This window comes from Paroedura picta, chromosome 2 (assembly GCF_049243985.1).
Source record: "Paroedura picta isolate Pp20150507F chromosome 2, Ppicta_v3.0, whole genome shotgun sequence".
In the NCBI taxonomy this organism is placed as follows: domain Eukaryota; kingdom Metazoa; phylum Chordata; class Lepidosauria; order Squamata; family Gekkonidae; genus Paroedura; species Paroedura picta.
In genome coordinates, this window is record NC_135370.1 from 57,383,915 (window position 1) to 57,404,694 (window position 20,780).

Consider the following 20,780-nt stretch of genomic DNA (forward strand, 5'->3'; position numbering starts at 1 on the left):
AGACCAGATGTCCATTCAATGCACAAGGCATAGGCAGCGGGGAAACGGGCCGGAACTCTCCCTGGGAAGGGAGAACTCACGCGCTCTTCACGGAAACGGTCCGATGTCTATAATCAGGCACTTGACGCAACAATAATAAAACAAAGCCAGTACATTCCTAGCGACTCCTCAGATTTGGGTTGCATTCTCTTATCTCCCACTTGCCAGGAAGGTAACATTACTCTGCTTAGCTACTTTTTCTGCAGTTCTTCGGCTCGAGACACAAAGTGCGCGAGCCGCCCCGCCAGCTGCCTTCCCCCGCCCTCTTTCACGCCGCTTCCGCCCCCTCCTCCCTGCGTCGCTTCCTTTCACATTTGGCGCGCAATTTTTCCCGGGGAAAGTTCGAAAGAGGCGGGGGTTTTCTGGGTGAAACTCCTGATTGGCTGGCGCGCCCACGCGGGCTCCGCGGGTGGCGCGAAGTGCTGTCTTTGTCTGGGCGGGAGCCGTCCGGGAAGAAGCGCCGCTATGGATCTGGTGGCGGCGGGCGAGGCCGGGCTGGCGGCGGGCGAAGGGCCTACCCTGATCCGCGACGAGGTGGCAGAGAAGTGCCAGAAGCTCTTCCAGGACTTCCTCGAGGAGTGAGTGGCGGCTGGGCGGCGAGCGGGGCGGGCGTCCGGCGGGCCTGGCCTCGGCCTCTCCTTGTGGGCTGAGCCGCTTGCAGCTGTGCAGCCCGCATCACTTCGGGAGCAAAAATGCAGCCCTGCAGGCACGTCCTGTAGTTGAATCATACAAGACCTGCTGAAGGTTGATTTACGCCCGCCTCCTTTTGACGGAGCCCTGGTTAGATTTAGTGGACTGCTCTATGGAGCATGCGTGGGATCTGGCCATATAGCGCTGGTGGAGGCGAAGAGGTTCATTTGCCGGTTACTAAATCTAAACCGGACTGGTAAAGTTAATTACCAGATACTTGTAGGTTGCGGCTGTTCCCTGGCCCTGCTGAGACTAATCTGAAGCTTTCTCTATCAAATTGTGTTTTAAGGTTTGCTGAGCTTCTTTACTGGATTCCGTTAGGCCTTTCTTCCAGCACTGTTAGCTGTAGCTGCATTCCTCTGCTTTGTTTCCAAGATTACGGAAGCTTCCCTTGCAGAGTGCAGAGCCAGTGGATTTCTGTTTTGCCAGAAGTAAATGTTTATGGTTTAGGGGGAAAGCATTTTGAAAATTCCAGTCCCATGAATGCTACTCCCCCATCACTTTATGGTTTCTGAAGGCTGTTTCTGAGTAAGCAGGGATAGAATCAAACTGCAGCCTTATGCCTGCCCTACTGAAAAGTAGATTCCTGATGAACTCAGAGAGGCATACTTGAATGCAGGTATTTAGTGCTGGAGTTCAAAAATCACCTGCTGCCCTTCTGCTGATGTGCTATAATTACAGCAGTATAATTGAAACCTTCAAAAGGAGGTGGCATTTTATTTGTCTGATGATCAGCTGAATTTCACGTTAAAAGCATGATGACAACACAGTAACTTTTCAGATTCAGTATACGGAAAAAGGATGCCCTAATCACCGAGGAAACTACCACCTTGGTAAATATATCATAAATAAATAAATTCGCAAAACAGAAGAGACAGTTTTCTTTCTAGAACGTTTAATCCCTTTTTAGTATTGTTACCACATACAGTGTACATAATGACTGTATGCAGTTGTTACTTGGGAAATGCACCTGCAGAAGCTATTCTTTAAACCCTTCCTTTTTCCCAGATTCCAAAACAGTGATGGAGAAGTTAAATACTTGCATGATGCAGAAGAGCTGATCCGCCCAGAGAGGAACACCTTAATCATAAGCTTTGTGGATCTGGAGCAGTTCAACCAACAGCTTGCTACTACAATCCAGGAAGAGTTCTATAGGTAAGAATATCCCCGAAGGTCTGATAATAGGTGTAGTTTGAAGCTAATAGCATTTTATTGAGTTGCTGGCTTAACTATCACTAGCTTCCGCCATCTGGGGCTGTACTCGAAAAGGTTTTTAGTAAGATTTAGTTATTTACTTCATTTATACCTCACCTTTCTTCCCAGTGGAGACCCAGAGCAATTTACATCACTCTGGGTTCCCCCATCACAAGAACCATGTGAGGTAGGCCAGCTTCCATGACAGTGAGGATTCAAACCTGTGTCTGTGGTATCTAAGCCCAACCATTACATCAATCTAGTTTTCTTTATCAAACACTATCTTATAAATGAGTTTGCTGGAGTTCACAGCCATTCTCATGTCATGTTCTCAGGGTATGTGAGTCAATCCCTATCCAGTTGCTGAATGGTCAGGAGTAACAACAAGGTCAGTGTCTGAGCTGGTATTCCAGTCCATTGGAAGAAGAACCATTGGTTTTTTTACCCTGCGTTTCTCTACCCAAAGGAGTCTCAAAGTGGCTTACAATTGCTTTCCCTTCCTCTCCCCACAACAGGCACCCTGTGAGGTAGGAGCTCTGAGAGAACTGTGACTGGCCCAAGGTCACCCAGCTGGCTGCATGTGGAGGAGTGGGGAATCAAACCCAGTGGTTGCCACTCTTAACCAGTACACCACACTGGCTCAGAAGCTGTACCTCTGTTCTGAGATGGAGCTTGGTGTGCCAGCTGTACCAATCAAGCCCCTGTCTGGAAGCACATTTATATTCTGGCACAGAAATGTTAACAATGTAACGTATATTACAGGGAATTAAAGAGTTTTAATGCAAGTGCAATACCTTTAAATTACGAGCAAATTTAATCCTGAAAGTGTTTTGAGAGTTGTTTTCTTCTTGGAGGATGAGGCAAATGGTTTTGTTAAGCCATGGTTTCACATTTATGTTGGCCTTGCTGTTCACATATACATTCCGGTTTTACTTCGGTGTATGCCGAAATCTGAAAATGTGTTAGAGATGCTTCTGTCTGGAACCATGGGCTCAACTCCATTGCTTCCCTGAAAATCTCCCTTCATCTTTCAGAGTCTATCCTTTCTTGTGTCGTGCTGTGAAGACTTTTGCCAAAGACCATGGAAATGTTCCTCCCAACAAGGACTTCTATGTTGCTTTCCAAGATCTACCTACCAGGCACAAGTAAGAGACACTCACAGTGTTAGATTAATGGGAGCTGTTAATATGAATGGAGATACTCTGTCTCTGAGGGTGCTTCTTTGTAGGTGAAGAGCACTCATTTAGCCTCGCTGGAACGTTCATATCACGGGGTAACTGTATTGATGCCGTTAAAAAATTATAACTTTACCCTGAAGGCTCAGGGTAGGCAACTACATAAATGACAAACAATAAAATAATACATTATGCGCATATACGTAAATATCATTATTAAAATACTATATTCATTATCTATCTGGTTAAAAGAACTGTCCTTGGGCCCACAGAGCCCAGATCACTCTGGGGAGAGCATTCCACCAGGTCGGGGCTGAAGAAGCCCTGGCTGAGGCCAGTTTTACATCTTTGGGACCAAGGATTTTGAGTAAGGGGGACATAGGGGAGGGGCCTCTTGTGGCACAGAGTGGTAAGGCAGCAGAAATGCTGTCTGAAGCTGTCTGCCCATGAGGTTGGGAGTTCAATCCCAGCAGCCGGCTCAAGGTTGACTCAGCCTTCCATCCTTCCGAGGTTGGTAAAATGAGGACCCAGCTTGCTGGGGGGTAAACGGTAATGACTGGGGAAGGCACTGGCAAACCACCCCGTATTGAGTCTGCCATGAAAACGCTAGAGGGCATCACCCCAAGGGTCAGACATGACTCAGTGCTTGCAAAGGGGATACCTTTATCTTTAGGGGGGGCAGTCCCATGGATATGAAGGTGCCAGGCTGTTTAAGTCCTTATGATAACCAAAACTTTGAACCTGATTCAGTCTTCAGTCTGGAGCCAGTGCAGCTGGCAGAGCAGAGGTCAAACATGTGCTCTCTCCTGGGTCCCTATAAGGACCTGCACTGTTGCACTCAGGACCAGTCAAAGCTTCCAGGGGGGCCCTGCGTAGCACAGATTGTGGTAGTCCAACCTGGAGGTGACCATTGTGTGAATCACCTGGCAGAGAGGATAAAATGCCTGATGGGCAACCTTTGTGACCTGGGCCTCCGTGAATAAAGAAAAGACCCAAATCATATCCAGGCTGTGGACTGTACTTGACACTGTATACTTTGCTGCTCACCCTCTACCTTTATGTATGGGCTGGCAACTCCCATTTCAGTGTACCTCAAGAAGTGTGCATGCACACAAAAGCTTATACCTTGACTAAAACTTCATTGGTCTTAAAGGTGCCACTGAACTCGAACTTCATTCTGCTGCTTCCGACCAAAATGACTACCCACCTAAATCAGCGAATGAAATAAGTCTGCCTAGATGGGATAATGGGAGTTGTGTACAGGTGACAGCCAAAGGAGGGGGATGGTACAAAACCCTGCATGCCATCATAATTCTTGTTTCCAGGATCTGTGCCCCTTGTTTCTGGTGTTACCAAGAATGTGGAACCTCTCCCTGTTCTGTGCCCTCACACACTTGGAGATTTCCTCAGCTGCTGTAATTTGTAAATGGAACTTGAATAATTCTGTCATAGACAGAGAGCAAACTGTCTCCGTATGGTTACAGGTTTGTTACATTTCCCCCCACATCTTACTGGAAGGGCAGCTTTGAAGCGTGGCTTTTTCATGCCACTTGTGTCACATCATCTCAGCTGAGTGCATTACTGTACATAATCTCATATAAAATCCATTTGGCATTTGAATCAGGTTGAATCTAATAGCCTACTGAAATTCTAAAGTCATGGGGAACAATGCTGACAGGTGGCAGCTCTGCTCCAAACTGCCCTTGTGAAGACCTGATTGCACACTTGGCTTAAATGCCATGGAAATCAATGCGGCAGACGCATCTATTGGCCAGCAGACGAATAATGTGAGCCCAGCAGGCACTCATCTCTTGGTGGCTACCAGTTTGCACTTGACAATTCTTGCTTGCCTTAGACAGCAATGGGATGGAGTGCTGGTATCTGATGGAAGGACTTTTCCCTTTGCTTTTTCTTCCCGCAGAATTCGAGAACTAACCTCTGTTCGGATTGGTTCGCTAATGCGTATCAGCGGGCAGGTGGTCCGCACACATCCCGTTCACCCAGAACTTGTCAGTGGAACATTCCTCTGTCTGGATTGCCAAACAGTAATAAAAGATGTAGAGCAGCAGTTTAAATATACACAGCCCAACATCTGTAGAAACCCAGTCTGTGCCAATCGGAGACGGTTCCTTCTGGACACCAACAAATCCCGGTTTGTTGACTTTCAAAAGGTAATTCTATGATAGTGACTTGCATTCAGATTTTCTGCCAATGACATTTTCAAGATACAGCTAGGATCTGACACCAGGCTTATCTTCCAAGGCTATCTCTATTTATTCATGGTTCGGTTTTATTTATATACTGCCCCTCACTGCTACGTCTCAGCATGTCACTGCAAAACTGGTGGTTCTGTTGTAAAATCCTGACATGTGTCTAAAAATAAGCAAGGTTTTCTGACTTGGAAGGGGGGATTTGTTTGTTACATACTTCAAGTAAAGGATGATGCTTGTGTGTAATTGATCTTTGGTGCCATTATGCATTTTCTGATAATAGGAAAGCTACAACTATCCAGTCTCCTTGCAACACCAAAGGCACTGCACATTTACTGAGGTGTTTAGTGTTTGACATGAACAATTGTACAGTTTGTGTGCCTTCTCCGCAAAGTGCTTTTAGGATCTCAGCATTTCTTCTTCTACATTGCAGACTGAAACTGAGATTTGGAAAATTGCTGTTTATCAGGTTCTTTGTTTTTTGAAGAGACAGATACTGAGGGGAAAAATGGGCTTTTAACTCAGACATTTGTCATCTGTTCACTGTGCAATTCTGCTGCTGATTTGGTGTCCTTTCTCTGCTGTTCTTAATAGCAGCTTCCTCCCTTTCTCCCTCCCCTGCTTTCCTTCCTCCACCATTACCCAAGAAACGGGCCTCCTTTCCAGATGGCATTTTTTCTCTTGGGTCTTGCTTTCTGCCTGGTGGGGACGTTTAAGCATTCAAGGCAGTCTCTTAACAGTTCTTCTCTTTTGCTTTCTTTCACCACTTGCTCTCAAAGACCGTTTATGCACTGGGCACTTCACTGTCCCGGCTCTCGTGCAGGAGCACAAATCGGGGCAGATGAGGTGCACTGGGCCAAATGCTCCCCCGTGTGGGTGCAGGAAGAGGTGGGGCAACCTGCCATGACTAAAACTCCAGCCTGCAGCCCAGCATGAAACCTCCAGTGTGTAAACGGTCAAAGAGAGAACTAAAAAACTCCTGAGTATCTGGATCAGTCACCTGGGCTTCTACAAGCTAAATGCTGGTAACTAGAAATGGAAAAAATTCTGTGGACAATTAAAAATTGAAGACGGTGCATCAGAATCCAAAGTGCTTTCAGTCCAAGTGCAAGCATCCTTCGGCTGTTGCTTTTAACCCTCCTGGGTATCAGTCGTGTACACTCCATCTCAGCAAAGTGCATTTAGTATTCTCCTCTCTCTCTCTTCCCATTTCAGGTTCGCATTCAAGAAACACAGGCTGAGCTGCCTCGGGGGAGCATCCCTCGCAGCGTGGAGGTGGTCTTGCGTGCCGAAGCTGTAGAATCCGCTCAGGCTGGGGACAAGTGTGACTTCACAGGTTCCCTCATTGTTGTGCCTGACGTGGCCCAGCTCTCCACCCCAGGTTCGTAGTAGAGCAAGGAATAGTGGCTTCTCTGCACCCCGCTAAACTGCAATTTCCAACAGTGGTAGTTCACTATGACAGGCATGCAGTCACCCTTTTCTATTCTGAACTGGTACAGTTGCCGCAGAGCTGAAGGGTAGCACAGAAGGGCTGAAATGACCGCACCTGCTTGGTCTTGCTGTTCCAGGTGTAAGAGCAGAAACTGGATCTCGCGTGAGTGGGAAAGAAGGATATGAAACAGAAGGTATCAGAGGGCTTCGTGCCCTTGGAGTCAGAGAGCTGTCCTACAAACTGGTCTTCCTTGCCTGCTATGTTGCACCTACAAATCCAAGAGTAAGTCTTACCAGGGAAAAGTAGCTTTACAGAATTACCTTGGAGACGGTGGGATTTTGTGTACCTTTTGGGTGCTTTTTGCCCTCTGGTAACTTTCTGAGGTTCACACTTTGCTCATTTTCTTCTGTTAATATACTGGTGATTGTGTTTGTATCTTCCCAAGCTGATTCAGAAACCATCTTTGCTTACATTGCATTTAATTTAGCTCGTTTGGAAGTGAGGTTTCCTTAAAGGTTTCTCTTTTTTTAAAGTTCACATCGTGCTAGGGTTGTTCTTTTGTTTGGGCGGGGTTTGTGTTTAATCCAGATTCAGTGTTGACAAAGCTAGCCCCACAATGAATCTGGCTATTTCCTTGACTTTTTTTTAACGCTCCTGTGTTGGATCTACCCGTGCCACAGAATGCGAAGGCTGAAGTGCAAACTGTAACCTGTAGTTGAGGACCATATTTTTGAATGCTTCCATTCTGCAAAACAAGCACAGCCGAGAGAATGCTGGGATGCAGCTTTGCTCCCTCCTGTGCTAGGCTTCAAACTGAAGAGACTTAAAAACAAAACAAAAAACCCTTTGGAGAATACTCATTCCTTTCACCTATAGCCCACACATCTTCTGAGCTCGAGGTGACATACCTGGATAGGGTGAGTCCTATTTTTTCTTCAACAGCAACCTGTAAATTAGGTTCGCATGAAGGTCATTGAGTGAGCTAGTTGACCCAAACAGGGATCTGAACCCTAGTTTCCATAAGCAGCTGTGTCACAGTGGCCTTCAAAAATGGTATCTCCACTGAGGTAACGTTCTCAACCAGCCTGTTCTTCTGCATGAGCACATCAAGCCATGGGCAAGGGTGGAATGTGTGGTGTTGACTGTGCTGAACGTTCCCCATCCCTGCCTCACAGCTTAGGTATTCTGAGTTGTTTCTAACCCTCACTGTATTTTTGCGTTGATCATGCTTCTCTCCACCCTGGAACCTGCTTTGTTTAGTTTGGTGGGAAAGAGCTTCGAGATGAGGAACAGACTGCAGAAAGCATTAAAAACCAGATGTCGGTCAAGGAATGGGAAAAAGTGTTCGAAATGAGCCAGGATAAAAATCTATATCACAATCTTTGTACCAGCCTCTTTCCTACTGTACACGGTAAGATCTAATCACAGGCTCTTCTTGCCTTTGTGATACTAGTGATGGCTTTTGATGCCTTGAATTTAGAACAGCTGCTACCTTTTGAGCTTGATCATTTCCTCATGTACAATATTTATCCTTTTCCTTAAATGTTTGGTAATCCTTGTGAACCAAGAGGATTCAGAACAGCCGGAATGTTTGAATTATAGTTGCTGTTATGAGAGGCTGTTTAAGAAGGATTTCTACCAAAGGAATTGTCCTTAAGCAACATGGATCTGAATAATTCCAGGCCAGTGTCTAGGAAATGTTTTAGAAAAGATGGTGACCAGAGAATTCCAGATATTGCTGGATGAGTATCGAGATGCTTTTGAGTCAGGGTGGAGGCCTAGCTAGGGCACAGAAACTGCCATAGAGTTGGGCCCCACAGGATTTGTTCTTCATGGCTGTTTTCTTTCCTGGAAGGTACCACAAGGTAGTGCATAATTTTTTATCCCCTTAATTTGGGGGGTACTGCAGAAGCCTACCTTGATCCCTGTGCTCTTTTAACATCTATGTAAAAATGCTTTGAGAACTCACCTGGGAATCTGGAATAAGTTGGCACCAGTTTGCAGATGACACACAGCTCTATTGCTCCTTTCCATGCAATTCCAGGAAGGCTGTAAAAGAACTCAGCCAGTATCTACATTTTGTGAAGTACTGGATATAAATTGAACCATAATCTAATCAAGATGACAGTGCAGTGATTAATTACAAAAGCTGAAATGGAAATGGAATTTGACCAGTTCTAGGGAGGCATTAGTCCCCTCATGAAAGATCTTATCTTTAGCGGTACCTTTAGACTTTATGTTGTCCTTGGACCACAAAATGTTGACATTTGCTTGGACCTCTACATCACACATTTCTGTCACCCATGGTAACGAACAAATGTAAAACATTCAAACAAATAATCTGTTATCAATAACAAAGCACCAAATTGTAGCTCGAGAAGTTTCATCCCTGGTGTAAAGTTCTCCTCAGATGAAAGCACCAGGTTTCAACTCTCTCCCCAGGCTTGAACAGCCAGGAATGGAGCTGAACAGTTGAAAAATCTCTGCCCCCCCCCATGGGAAGTTCTCCTTGACAAAGGTTTTTTTGCCAGTTGAACCCATTTCCAAAGAAAGCCAATCTTACCAGTTACATATCCAAGACTTGCCTACTTTAATGCACTCTGCTTGGTGCTTTCCTTGTAGTTGTTTGGAAACTGCAGGTAGTATAAAATGCAGCAGTTACTGGGACATGCCAGTGGTGTTTCATGTTACTGTATTGCATTGTGAACTACCTTGCAGACCAGATACAGTTGTAAATCTACTAAATAAATATACTAAATATACTAAATGAATAAATAAGCCTAAAAAAAAAGAACTGCAGTGACATGCGTACACGACTCATAAGCACTTTCAAGAGTTTCCCTGTTTGCTTTCTTCGACACCATCCTCTTTATTAGAATGACCCCAAAGAAACAGATAGGAAATCCTTTTTGCACTTACAGTGGTGTGGTGTGTGTGTGTACAAGTTGCACTCACAGGATCATGAGCGACTGACACTTGTTTTCTCTCAGAATCTTGTGAGGTCACAGTCTTGTAATGTTTCCAGTCCCTGGTGACCTCTGTCTCCTAACAGCAGTTCATAAGCTTGGACTCTGTTTGCAGACAATTTCTGCTGACTCATTCCTGTTGACCGTGAGTTCCAGTATCCAGGCTTCAATGACTTTGAACTGTAGGCTTTGTCTGCTATATTGCAGAGAGCAATAAAATCTTTGTGAACTTGACAGTGTTTTTGTCAACAGACACCACTCAATTGGTGCTGCTCAAGTCAGAACACTAGCTGGCAGCTCTTTTTAAGCTAGCTTTGTGCTCAAAGAAAGAAATCTGGAATGCCCATTGCCTCATTTGAAGTCACTAATGCAGGGGTAGTCAAACTGTGGCCCTCCAGATGTCCATGGACCACAGTTCCCAGAAGCCCCTGCCAGCAAATGCTGCTATGAAGCGAATGCTGGCAGGGGCTTCTGGGAATTGTAGTCTATGGACATCTGGAGGGCCGCAGTTTGACTACCCCTGCACTAATGTTTTAATGCAGGGGTAGTCAAACTGTGGCCCTCCAGATGTCCATGGACTACAATTCCCATGAGCCCCTGCTAGCATTTGCTGGCAGGGGCTCATGGGAATTGTAGTCCATGGACATCTGGAGGGCCACAGTTTGACTACCCCTGTTTTAATGCATTTGTGTGTTTCCAATCAGCAATGATCTTGTATGAAGCAGCTGTCTTATCTTCTTGTAAAAGCAGCTGTGGACTGGAGCTGCTGTGAAGTATTTCATGAGCTAAACTGTTGCTGATTGTGACGCAGGCAATGATGAAGTGAAACGGGGGATTCTGCTCATGCTGTTTGGTGGAGTCCCCAAGACAACAGCTGAAGGCACTTCACTGCGTGGAGATGTCAACGTGTGCATTGTTGGTGACCCAAGTACTGCCAAGAGTCAGTTTCTTAAGTAAGTCCATCTCTTTAAGTGTCAGACTTGGGTTCATGCTTTTAGCGGTAGAGTTGCTATGCCTAGTTAAGTGGCTCGCGGCCTGGGTGCGTATGGGCTGACTTAGTAAGGGATGCAGGTTATTTGCATCACGTTATTCAGGTGAACACTGGACTTTCCATGCTTTGAAAAGGTAGTGCATAAGTGAAATGCCTAAGCCTGTGATACCACTGAAATTTCTGTTGATTTCACACCCTGACACATATTCATGGCATCAGTTTGTATACAAAGTTCCTCCTATAAGCAGTAGGGCTCTCCTCTAGGAAGCAAACAGTCTGGTAAATCATTGATCTGCTCTTGGTTCAGAGTCATGTGCTATATGGAACTGTGATCGAATCAAGTAGATTTACTGACCTGCCTCTTCTATTTCCTACAAGTCAGTCCTGTCCTTTAATAGGGAAACAGTAGCTCTGACAGCTGGGTGCCAAAATACCTTTTGCATTATAACACAAACTTGTTAATTTTGTAATAAGCTTGACAAATACTGCTTTTTTCCGGCCTGAAGATGGTTTAGTAGTTCAGCTGTGAACTAGGGGAAATGATAGACAGATTTTCTCCTAATGGTGCCGTCTGGTTCTTGCATGCAGACATCTACAATAGTCAATTTTGGCCTTTTAAAAACCCAGCTTTTATATGATGGCCACCTGGAGGCCATTCTTGCTTGCCCTTCTTAAAATATGACTAGAGCTGCTTTGTCTGGCCCAGTGTCTTGCAGTGTTCAGTCTTATACTGAGTTATTCCACTACAAGCCCATTGGCTTCTGCATAGGCTTGCACTGTGAAGCTCCATAGGTTCATGGACGCTTTAGGCTGATCCTGTATTGAGCAGGGGAGTGGACTAGATGGCTTGTATGGCTCCTTCCAGCTCTAGGATTCTAAGTGTTTTTTGTCAGTACTGTGTTCTTGGGCAAGGTGGGGGGGGTGTAAACTTTCTGATGTGGTTTGTTGGGGTACCTTGATCCCTTATTCACCAACTTGGCAGGCACGTGGAGGAGTTCAGCCCCCGGGCAGTGTACACCAGTGGAAAGGCTTCCAGTGCTGCTGGCTTGACTGCTGCTGTTGTGAAAGACGAAGAGTCCTATGAATTTGTCATTGAAGCTGGGGCTCTGATGTTGGCAGATAACGTAAGTGTTCTGGGGAATCGCAGAACTCTAGATCTGTGGCAAAGGATTTTATTTTGTTGCTTAGGTGTGGATAAATCTCATGCCTGCTTTTTCATGTAGGGGGTGTGCTGCATTGATGAATTTGACAAAATGGACATGAGAGATCAAGTTGCCATTCATGAGGCGATGGAACAGCAGACTATCTCCATCACTAAAGCAGGAGTTAAGGTACATGGCCATAAGGGCATGACGAATGAATGTACATGGTGCTTGGGAAAGCTTCGCCGGTGGACTTTAGACTCCGTCTCTATCTCCTCCCACCCATTCCTGGGAATTTGTTTTATCCCATCAGTAAAACTTGCTTATGTATTGTCACAAGACCCTCATAGAAGATCAGTCTGATGCTCTTCTTCTGAAATAAATAGGTATTAAACTTGGTAAATATTGATGGCTTGCAGTAGAACTAAACTGACATACAAGAGAAAGGTGATGAAGGTCCTTGGAGACGTAAGTTTGTGATCCTGTGCACGCTTACTTTGGAGTAAGACCCGTTTAATTCAGTGGTGCTTCTAAGCAAACATGAATGTTGTTAGGCTGTGCAACAGCATCTGGTTAAAAGGGCATCGCTTCTGTCAAATTGATGAGTTCAAGCAGATGTTGGCTATAAGATTTCAACTTTAAATTTTAATGGCATCTATTTCTTCAAGGGATTGCTCCCATAAAACAACCAAGAGGCTTGCTTGCCAATATTCATTTTTATAGATGTCAAATGGAAATGCTGTCATTAATCCATTACTTGTAACTATGTACTGTTGTTACTCATGGACAACTGTTCTTTGCTGTCATTTTGGAAGGCGGTGTGCTTAATCAGAAAGATCTCCAAGCCTAATTGGAAGTGATCGTCCTGTTTTTCCTAAAAATTGTACTTCCTTCTTTTAACAAGTCTGCTTGCTTAGAAAAGCTTTCTCTTCCTTATTTTCAGGCTACTTTGAATGCCAGAACTTCCATTTTGGCAGCTGCTAATCCGGTCGGCGGACGTTATGACAGAGCCAAATCTCTGAAGCAGAACATAAACCTGTCTGCCCCCATCATGTCCAGATTCGATCTGTTCTTTATTCTCGTGGATGAATGCAATGAGGTAAAACAGAGTACGCAACAGAATGCAGAGTATTGTAAATCAAGCCTCTGCAGAGTATAAAAAGATACAATTCTGTAAATATATAACTGCTTACATAAGCAGATGTGGGTGGGAATATTTTTGCATCTATCAATATCTATAAATGAAGATAAAATTCTGCAAATATATAGTTTCTTACATAAGCAGATGTGGGTAGGAATATCTTTGTGTCTGGTATTCTTTCAGCAGCCAACTAAGGTAGATTTTATAAAATTCAGAAGCTTATTGGTAAGAATGTTACCCAGTTTTTTTGGTGTAAGGCATATTCTGTAGAAATTATATGGATAAAAATTAGGTTGAGATGAAGAAAAGATCCCAGATGTCCTCGAGGATTGAGACAGGCTATTGTCCAGTTACATATTAAAATGTAGTTTTGATGGGACTGCCGCTGATGTGATGACCCATACAGAATCCAGGAATAGGATCAGTCCTGTTGGCTGCTGTTCTGCCCGAACACCGCATTGTTCATCTGTTTGTTAGTGATCTTGTTGTCACCCTTCAGGACGGGGTCATCTAACCTGAATTTCTCTTGCCCAGGTTACAGATTACGCCATTGCTAGGCGCATTGTGGATCTTCATTCCAGAATAGAAGAGTCGATTGACCGCATGTATTCCCTAGATGATATCAGGAGGTACCTTCTCTTTGCCAGGCAATTTAAACCCAAGGTAATGAGAATCTCCAGAATTGTAGCACAGCATAGTGTGGCACAGTGTTCAGTGATCCAGAATGTTGTTGTGGTTACCTGTGAGTTCCTGCACTGTGAGAGTCCTGCATAGTGGAGGGGGGTTGGATTAGATGACCCTGGAGGTGCCTTCCGACTCTATGATTCTTTTATTCTACTTCACCTCCGACATCTTTGCAGATATTGTTAAAAACCCAAGTAGAGTTCAGTCTCCTTTCCTAGAATGGCCTGTAGACCAGGATCTAATGGGGGTGATGGTGGTGGTCTGATTCCACTGTCTTGTCAAGTAAAGCAGCACTCTTGAAGTGTCATTTGACAAGTGTTCATGCAAATGGTTAATAAAGCGTTGAGTCCTAATTCAGAGGGATAATCCAGTTTGCAGTGGGCAGTTTTCAGGGGGTTGTCTAGAAGTGGCACAGTGTCCCTACAGTTCCCATCTCTTTTTCTTCTGCTGCCAGATTTCTAAAGAGTCCGAAGACTTCATAGTTGAACACTATAAGCGCCTACGGCAGAGGGATAGCTCTGGCGTTACAAAGTCATCCTGGAGAATCACAGTCAGGCAGCTGGAGAGCATGATTCGACTGTCCGAAGCCATGGCCCGGATGCATTGCTGTGATGAGGTAGCTGAACTGGAGGGAATGGCTTCTGGCATGGTGGCTCTTTCCTACATGGATGTTATCTGGCTCCGATGGAGTGGGAAGCTGGAGAGCTACCCTGAAAGCTTGTTTTCTGGCACTGTTGCCTCCCGTGGAAACCTCGCAATGCTTGGCAACAGAAACTCCTTGAAGAGCAACAAATGAAGAGACTTGAGTGAGGGTTTGCAAAATGATTGCAAGCAAAGAATGTATTTTGACTGTCTCAGGGAATTTAAGGGTTGGTTTTCGATAACACCCATTTCTTCTGAGTGTGTGGATGTTTGATCCATTTCCAAGATAGCCAGTTCTTTATATTCTCTGACTCTTACTAGGTTCACCCAAAGCACGTAAAAGAAGCCTTCCGGTTACTGAACAAGTCTATTATCAGAGTTGAGACTCCAGATATAAATTTAGACCAAGACGAACAGCCTATCGATGAGCCTGAAGCTCAAGATGGAGTCATTGGTAGGTATTTGGACAAATAAGTCCCAGGTTATTGCTCTACCTATTAGGACCACTACCTGTTACATGCACAGGATCTTAAAGTAATGTGCTGTCCCTCCGGTGGTCCCCTAATGCCGGAGAGGTTGCAGAACTTTTGTGGACAAAAAGCCATGCCAGGCTGCTATGTGGAGGGAAAGCCAGAAAAACTTGTGGCTCCTTTTCAGGAAATTCCATTGGTGCAGATGCAGTGCCAGCCTGCTTTTTCATTACAGCCTTCCCAGCAACATGGCTTTTTGTACATGCAATTTCTAAAACCACTTATCACTGGCACCTGGAGGGCGCAAAGTGGCTGCTGGGGAAAAGTAGATGATGGGAATGGATCTTGTAGAGCAGCAGTCTCCAACCTTTTCCAGGTTGAGGTCTGCTTCCGGGGGTAGGGGAGAGCCGGTGGCCCAGGCACCCCGCACGCGCAGCAGCTTTCCCCGTCAGTGGGTGCAAACACACATGTGGCAGCAACACAAATGTGCATGCACAGGGCTAACGTGCATGCACGTTTGTGTCTGCTGCGGCGCAAATGCACATGCGCGTCAGCTCCACACATGCACGTTTGCGTCCACCAGCGTGCCTACCTCTTCCCCACATACACAGCGCGAAGCTTGCTGGGCCGTGAGCGAAGCGGCCGCATTGCTGGCTGCTTTGTTCGTGGCCTGGTGAGCTTCTCGCTCCCGGGGGGGGGGAGGCAGGCGCAGCCACCGGCAGCCCGGTACTGAGGCCTTTGTGGTCCGGTGGGGACCACTGTTGTAGAGCATTTCTGCAGAGAGTGACATATTCTTTTGCAAACACCGCTTTTTAGATGACATTTTGGTTTGCAGCAGGGAGAGAAACAAGAATGTCACAGCCCATAGACAGGTGCTACTGGACATTTAACTCACAGACAAATTTTCTGTCCATGGAAATGCTGCATTGTATCCAATACACAGTTTGGTTCCCTGGTATTGAATGGCATAAGATGCCTCAATCTGTTAGCTAACAGAACCTCTTTTATGAAGAGTACTAGCTGTTAAGCCCGCTGTGTTTTTAAATGCACCGGGTGCTAGCAGTGGGGGAACAGTGGAAGTGCGGAGAGTCGTGGCGGGGCGTTGGGCGTGTTAGAGGAGCAAAGAGCGGGGCGGAGACAGGTAGGTGCTGGAGGGCGTGGGGAATGGGTCGAGGGGATCCCGCGCCACCTTGTAGGGGGCTGTGCTTTCTTCCTGTTCTATATTTGCTAGTGTATAATGATTTCTGATATATTTATTTCTTGATAGATTTCTAGACTGGCTCTATCAGCACAGCCCATGTGCATATATGATGTAAGAGGTAGCCTCTCCCTGTTTCTTTGTGTCCCTTTTAAGCTACTATCTTGTTTTTTAATATAAAAAATATTTCCCGCAAGCGAAGTGTATCCCATGCTGTTTAACTTGCTCTCATGTATCCTCGAACTTTTCATGCTAACAGGAGAAGAAGAAACTCCTGCTGTAAATGGCTTGGTGAACGGCATCAATGGCCACTCAGACGAGTCAAGCAAAGACTCTGCCCCCAAGGTTTTCCTAAGGCTTAGTTTCTCTGAATACCGTAGAATCTCCAACCTCATCGTGTTGCACCTGAGGAAAGCTGAAGAAGGTAAGTGCAGACTTCATCAAGACTTAACTTAGTGAGGCCTCACTTCTCAGACAGCAGAAAGAAAACTCGGAGAAAGTCAGTGCTGAAATGGGCTTATCTGTTAGGTCAAGAGCTTCCAAACTTCAATCTGGAATGTGGCTGGTGGCAGAAAGTGCTGTCAAGTCACAGCCAACTTTATGGCAAGCTCTTAGGACTTCAAGCCAAGATGGTTTGCCATTGCCTTTCTTTGCACAGCAACCGTGATCTTCCTTGGTGATCTCCCATCCAAATAGTAACCAGAGCTGACCCTGCTTAGCTTCCTAAACCTGACAAAATTGGGCTAGCCTGGGCCGTCCAGGTCAAATAAGATGAAGTTGTTCTCCTGCTGTTGTGTAAGGCACAACCTGCCATAGGGGGCATAGTGGGATCCTGCCTTACTTGTTACAGTAGCAGCTAGAATCTTTTGTATAAAGACCTATAAAAACAAGGAGAATGGCAGTGATGTCTCTGCCAGCGGTTGAGTTCCACTACTATCAAACAACTGTAGAGAGAGCCCTGTTGGGAGTACGAGTTGGCAGTCCTGAGTTCACGGGTTTGTTGTAAGGAGTAGACAGGATTTACTTATTAAACATTTACAACTCATGTTTCCTTGTGCCCCAAGGCAGCTAGACTCATGGAAGAGGAGAAATTCAAAGAAACAGACGGTGGCAAACAGTTTATTTCCTGCGAAGTGTAGTAATCTCAGCAAACAGTCATAAGAGTCCCTAGGTGGATATCCACCAGATCCCCCAGTTGTATTGAGAGTGAAAAACCTTTGTGTTAAAGTGGTATTTTGAAGACCACAGTGTGAAGAAATCTGTAAAATTTATGGAAAAGAAATTAGTCACTGACGAAGTTCCTTGAAAATGCAATATCCACCTAGGGACTCATTATGTTTGCTGAGATTACTAAGCTTCATTGGAAATAAACTGTTTGCCATCATCAGTTTCTTTGAATTTCTCCTGGACCTTGGCTGGCAGGTCGTTTCCTACTGCAGGTTATAGGATAAGGCAGGGGTAGTCAAACTGCGGACCTCCAGATGTCCATGGACTACAATTCCCAGGAGCCCCTGCCAGCGAATGCTGGCAGGGGCTCCTGGGAATTGTAGTCCATGGACATCTGGAGGGCCGCAGTTTGACTACCCCTGGGATAAGGCATATGGGGCACTTTGAAAACAAAGAACTGTGTAATGTTCTATCAGTGCTTTTTTAACTCTCCAGTTTGGTGTGGTAGTTAAGAGTGCGGACTTCAAATCTGGTGAGCCGGGTTCAATTCTGCACTCCCCCACATGCTAGCTGGGTGACCTTGGGCTCACCACAGCACTGATAAAGCTGTTCTGACCAAGCAGTGATATCAGGGCTCTCTCAGCCTCACCCACCTCACAGGGTGTCTGTTGTGGGGAGAGGAAAGGGAAGGCGACTGTAAGCCTTCGGGGAGAGGAAAGCGGCATATAAGAACCAACTCTTCTTCTTCCTCCTCCTCCTTGCAGAAGATGACGATAGTGCCCTAAGAAGAAGTGAGCTTATCAACTGGTATCTAAAGGAAATTGAGTCAGAAATAGATTCTGAAGAGGAGCTCATCAATAAGAAGAATATAATAGAGAAAGTTATCCATCGCCTTATCCACTATGTAAGTCTGCTTTTTCCGCATAGCATGGAGCTTTAACATCCAGCTCTCTGGAGCTTTAACATCCAGCTCTCTGGATGAAGAATGTGATAAATTGTGAAACACAATTGAGTGATGGGGCTGTTTTCTAGCATGAGCCTAGGCACGTTTACTTGGCTGTAAATGCTGCTGGTTCAGTGGGATTTCTTCTCAGGCCAAGTGTGCATAGAATTGCAAGCAAAGGCCTCTTGGCTGTAGTCACCTTTGCAAGCAAGCGCTTTAAAAAAAAAGGCTTTTGGGGAACATGATTAGTGGGGTCTGCATTTGAAGTCATACGTTGCAAGCCAGTGAAGAGAGCAAAGTTAATTACAATTAAGGCATTAGTCTTAAATAAATGCCATTCAAATGGGTGGTATTGACTTACTTACTTTCCAAGCAGCATACTTATGACCGAAGACTTCCAGTCTATGGCCTCCTAGTCTAAAAACATGGCTGGATTCTCTATTTCAGGACCACATCCTAATTGAGCTCACCCAGACTGGACTGAAGGACTCGAAAGAAGGAGAAAGCTTTGATGAAGACCCCTACTTGGTTGTTAATCCAAACTACCTGCTGGAGGACTAGCGGCTATGAAGCAATGCCGTGTGACTCTCCTGTGAGAGACCAGTGCTAACATCACGGCTGTACGTAGCTGGCTAATTCAGGAGGGTTTTGCCACAGACTTTGCCGTCTTTGTCTTTCAATAATGTGTTGGCTGCCAAACATTCATACTCCAAAATTTGTTACACAAATAACAGTCTGCAGCCCTCTTTCAGACAAGGAGTCCTGTGACCAGATAAGGGACTTATGTAGAAAGAAGCTAGATTATCTGAAAAGCACCAGGGCTTCATTTAAAGGACTTGCTTTACATTGTCAGGTTAATTCAATGGTAAAAGTTTATGCAATAGATCTCCTTCCCCCTAAGTATCCTATTTGTATAAATGAATAAAGTATACTCTATTTACATGATTCAGAATGAGTTTCTGTTTTTTGATTGTCTTTCAGATATATGCTAGGGAATTTTACATGTATCTTGAAAGTTACACTGTCAGGATTAAGATTCCTATAATGGCTTCTAAATTGAGAGCCTATGTTGTCTTGATATAGTTTAGAGATGAGATATCCTTAAAGGGCTATTCCCTACCGGGTATTCCATCCTCCATCAGTCACAGACTGCGGGATAGGGAGGAGGCGTGGCAATCTTAATCCGTGACAATTCCTCCTTCAGGGATCTTCCTGCACTGTCAATCCCAGGTGGGGCACAACCGAGAGCGTAACCATCTGGTTGGTATACCATGTGACCAAGTCACCTCCAGATGCCCTCCCAGCCCTGTTGGAGGCAGTGGCAGCCTGGATGTTACAGTTCTCTAGACTAGCGATCCCCAACCTGTGGGCCGCAGACCACATGTGGTCCTTCGACTAATTGGAGGTGGGCCCCGAAGGACGCCTTCTCTCCCCCCCCGGCCCTTTACTTCATCCCCCCCCCCAGCCCTTTACAACACACTTCATTGTTGTGGCGTGTCTGTATCTTATTTTGAATGGATGTTTAAACATTACCATAGCGATCAGAGAGCGTTAGGGCAGTGGTTGAGAGAAGAGGAGTAAACTACCCCCCCCACCGGGCCTCAGTAAAAGGCGTTGAGTGGTCCCCGGCGATAAAAAGGTTGGGGACCACTGCTCTAGACTACTAATTCTGGGAGGCTTTAGCATCCATGCTGAGCTACTGCCCTCTGGAAATAGGCTACACCTGGTGTCAGCCATGGCGATGCTAGGGCGCTCGCAATTTTGTATTGGCCCTACCCATCAGGCAAGCCACACTCTGGATCTCATTTTTGGTGCAGGGTTGAGCATGAATCGTCACGGCAAATGCCATGCCTTGGTCAGACCACTATGCTCTGAAGATGCAGCTAAGGCTACTGCTTTCTCAGTTGGGCACCAAGCAATGTCTAGCTTGCCCTCTTATGGATCCAATAGGATTCCTGAATGTTTTGGTGTGCTGAACATAATGCTCTTTACTGGACATAATGGTAGAGGTGGTCCTGCAGATACTCCAATCCTAGACCATTTAGGACTTTGAAGTTTAATACCAAAACCTCAAATCTGATCTGGTCTCCAATTTGGAGCCAATGCAGTTGGACAAGTACTGATGTCATGCAAGACCTCCCATATGTGTCTTTCCTAGCCCTTTTTCAGCGCCTATAATATGCTATTTGATTTAGAGATTAATTTAAAAGAGTTCATGGTATTTTATTTCTGCCTCCAGGCTTGGTACTCAAGCACAAGAGTTACAATATCCTTCATTTAAAGGGCACATTTTACATTGTTTGGTTAGTTTAAAAAAAAAACACTGAAAACTCATTCCTACTTCACCCTACCAATGGGACACTCTTAGCAGATTAACATTCCACCAGAAAACATGAGGAGAAAAGGGCTAATGCCTTCTGGTGTTCTGGACTGGATTTGCCAAGCACTTCTCCATTATCCAGCTCCATTTATTTGGGAAAACACAAAAACCAGATGAAAGCTGTCCCAGAATGTCCCGCCAAATAGCTGGCCCGGCAGTTAGTAAGCCTTGAACCTTTATTTTCACTATCTTGGTGCTAGTTGCTGATCGGCAACATTGGAACTGTGAGATAGATAATGCAAGTTAAATGTTAATTTTATTATCTGTGATCTAGCATAAATGGGATGTGAATTCTTGTGTCGCTTGATTAGCAGAC

At 45.3% G+C, this 20,780-nt stretch overlaps 1 protein-coding gene across 1 annotated transcript; it reads left to right on the forward strand.

Moving 5' to 3' along the window:
• The first annotated feature begins 407 nt into the window (after positions 1-407).
• Positions 408-19,029, forward strand: MCM6 (minichromosome maintenance complex component 6). Its single transcript, XM_077320202.1, has 17 exons — positions 408-617; positions 1,738-1,884; positions 2,958-3,068; positions 5,020-5,269; positions 6,524-6,689; positions 6,877-7,022; positions 8,001-8,151; positions 10,518-10,659; positions 11,680-11,821; positions 11,921-12,028; positions 12,783-12,938; positions 13,515-13,643; positions 14,119-14,280; positions 14,628-14,760; positions 16,234-16,398; positions 17,906-18,045; positions 18,532-19,029. Exons 1-17 carry the CDS (start codon positions 505-507, stop codon positions 18,643-18,645), a joined length of 2,475 nt encoding a protein of 824 aa, XP_077176317.1. The 5' UTR covers positions 408-504; the 3' UTR covers positions 18,646-19,029.
• The last annotated feature ends 1,751 nt before the right edge of the window (positions 19,030-20,780 follow it).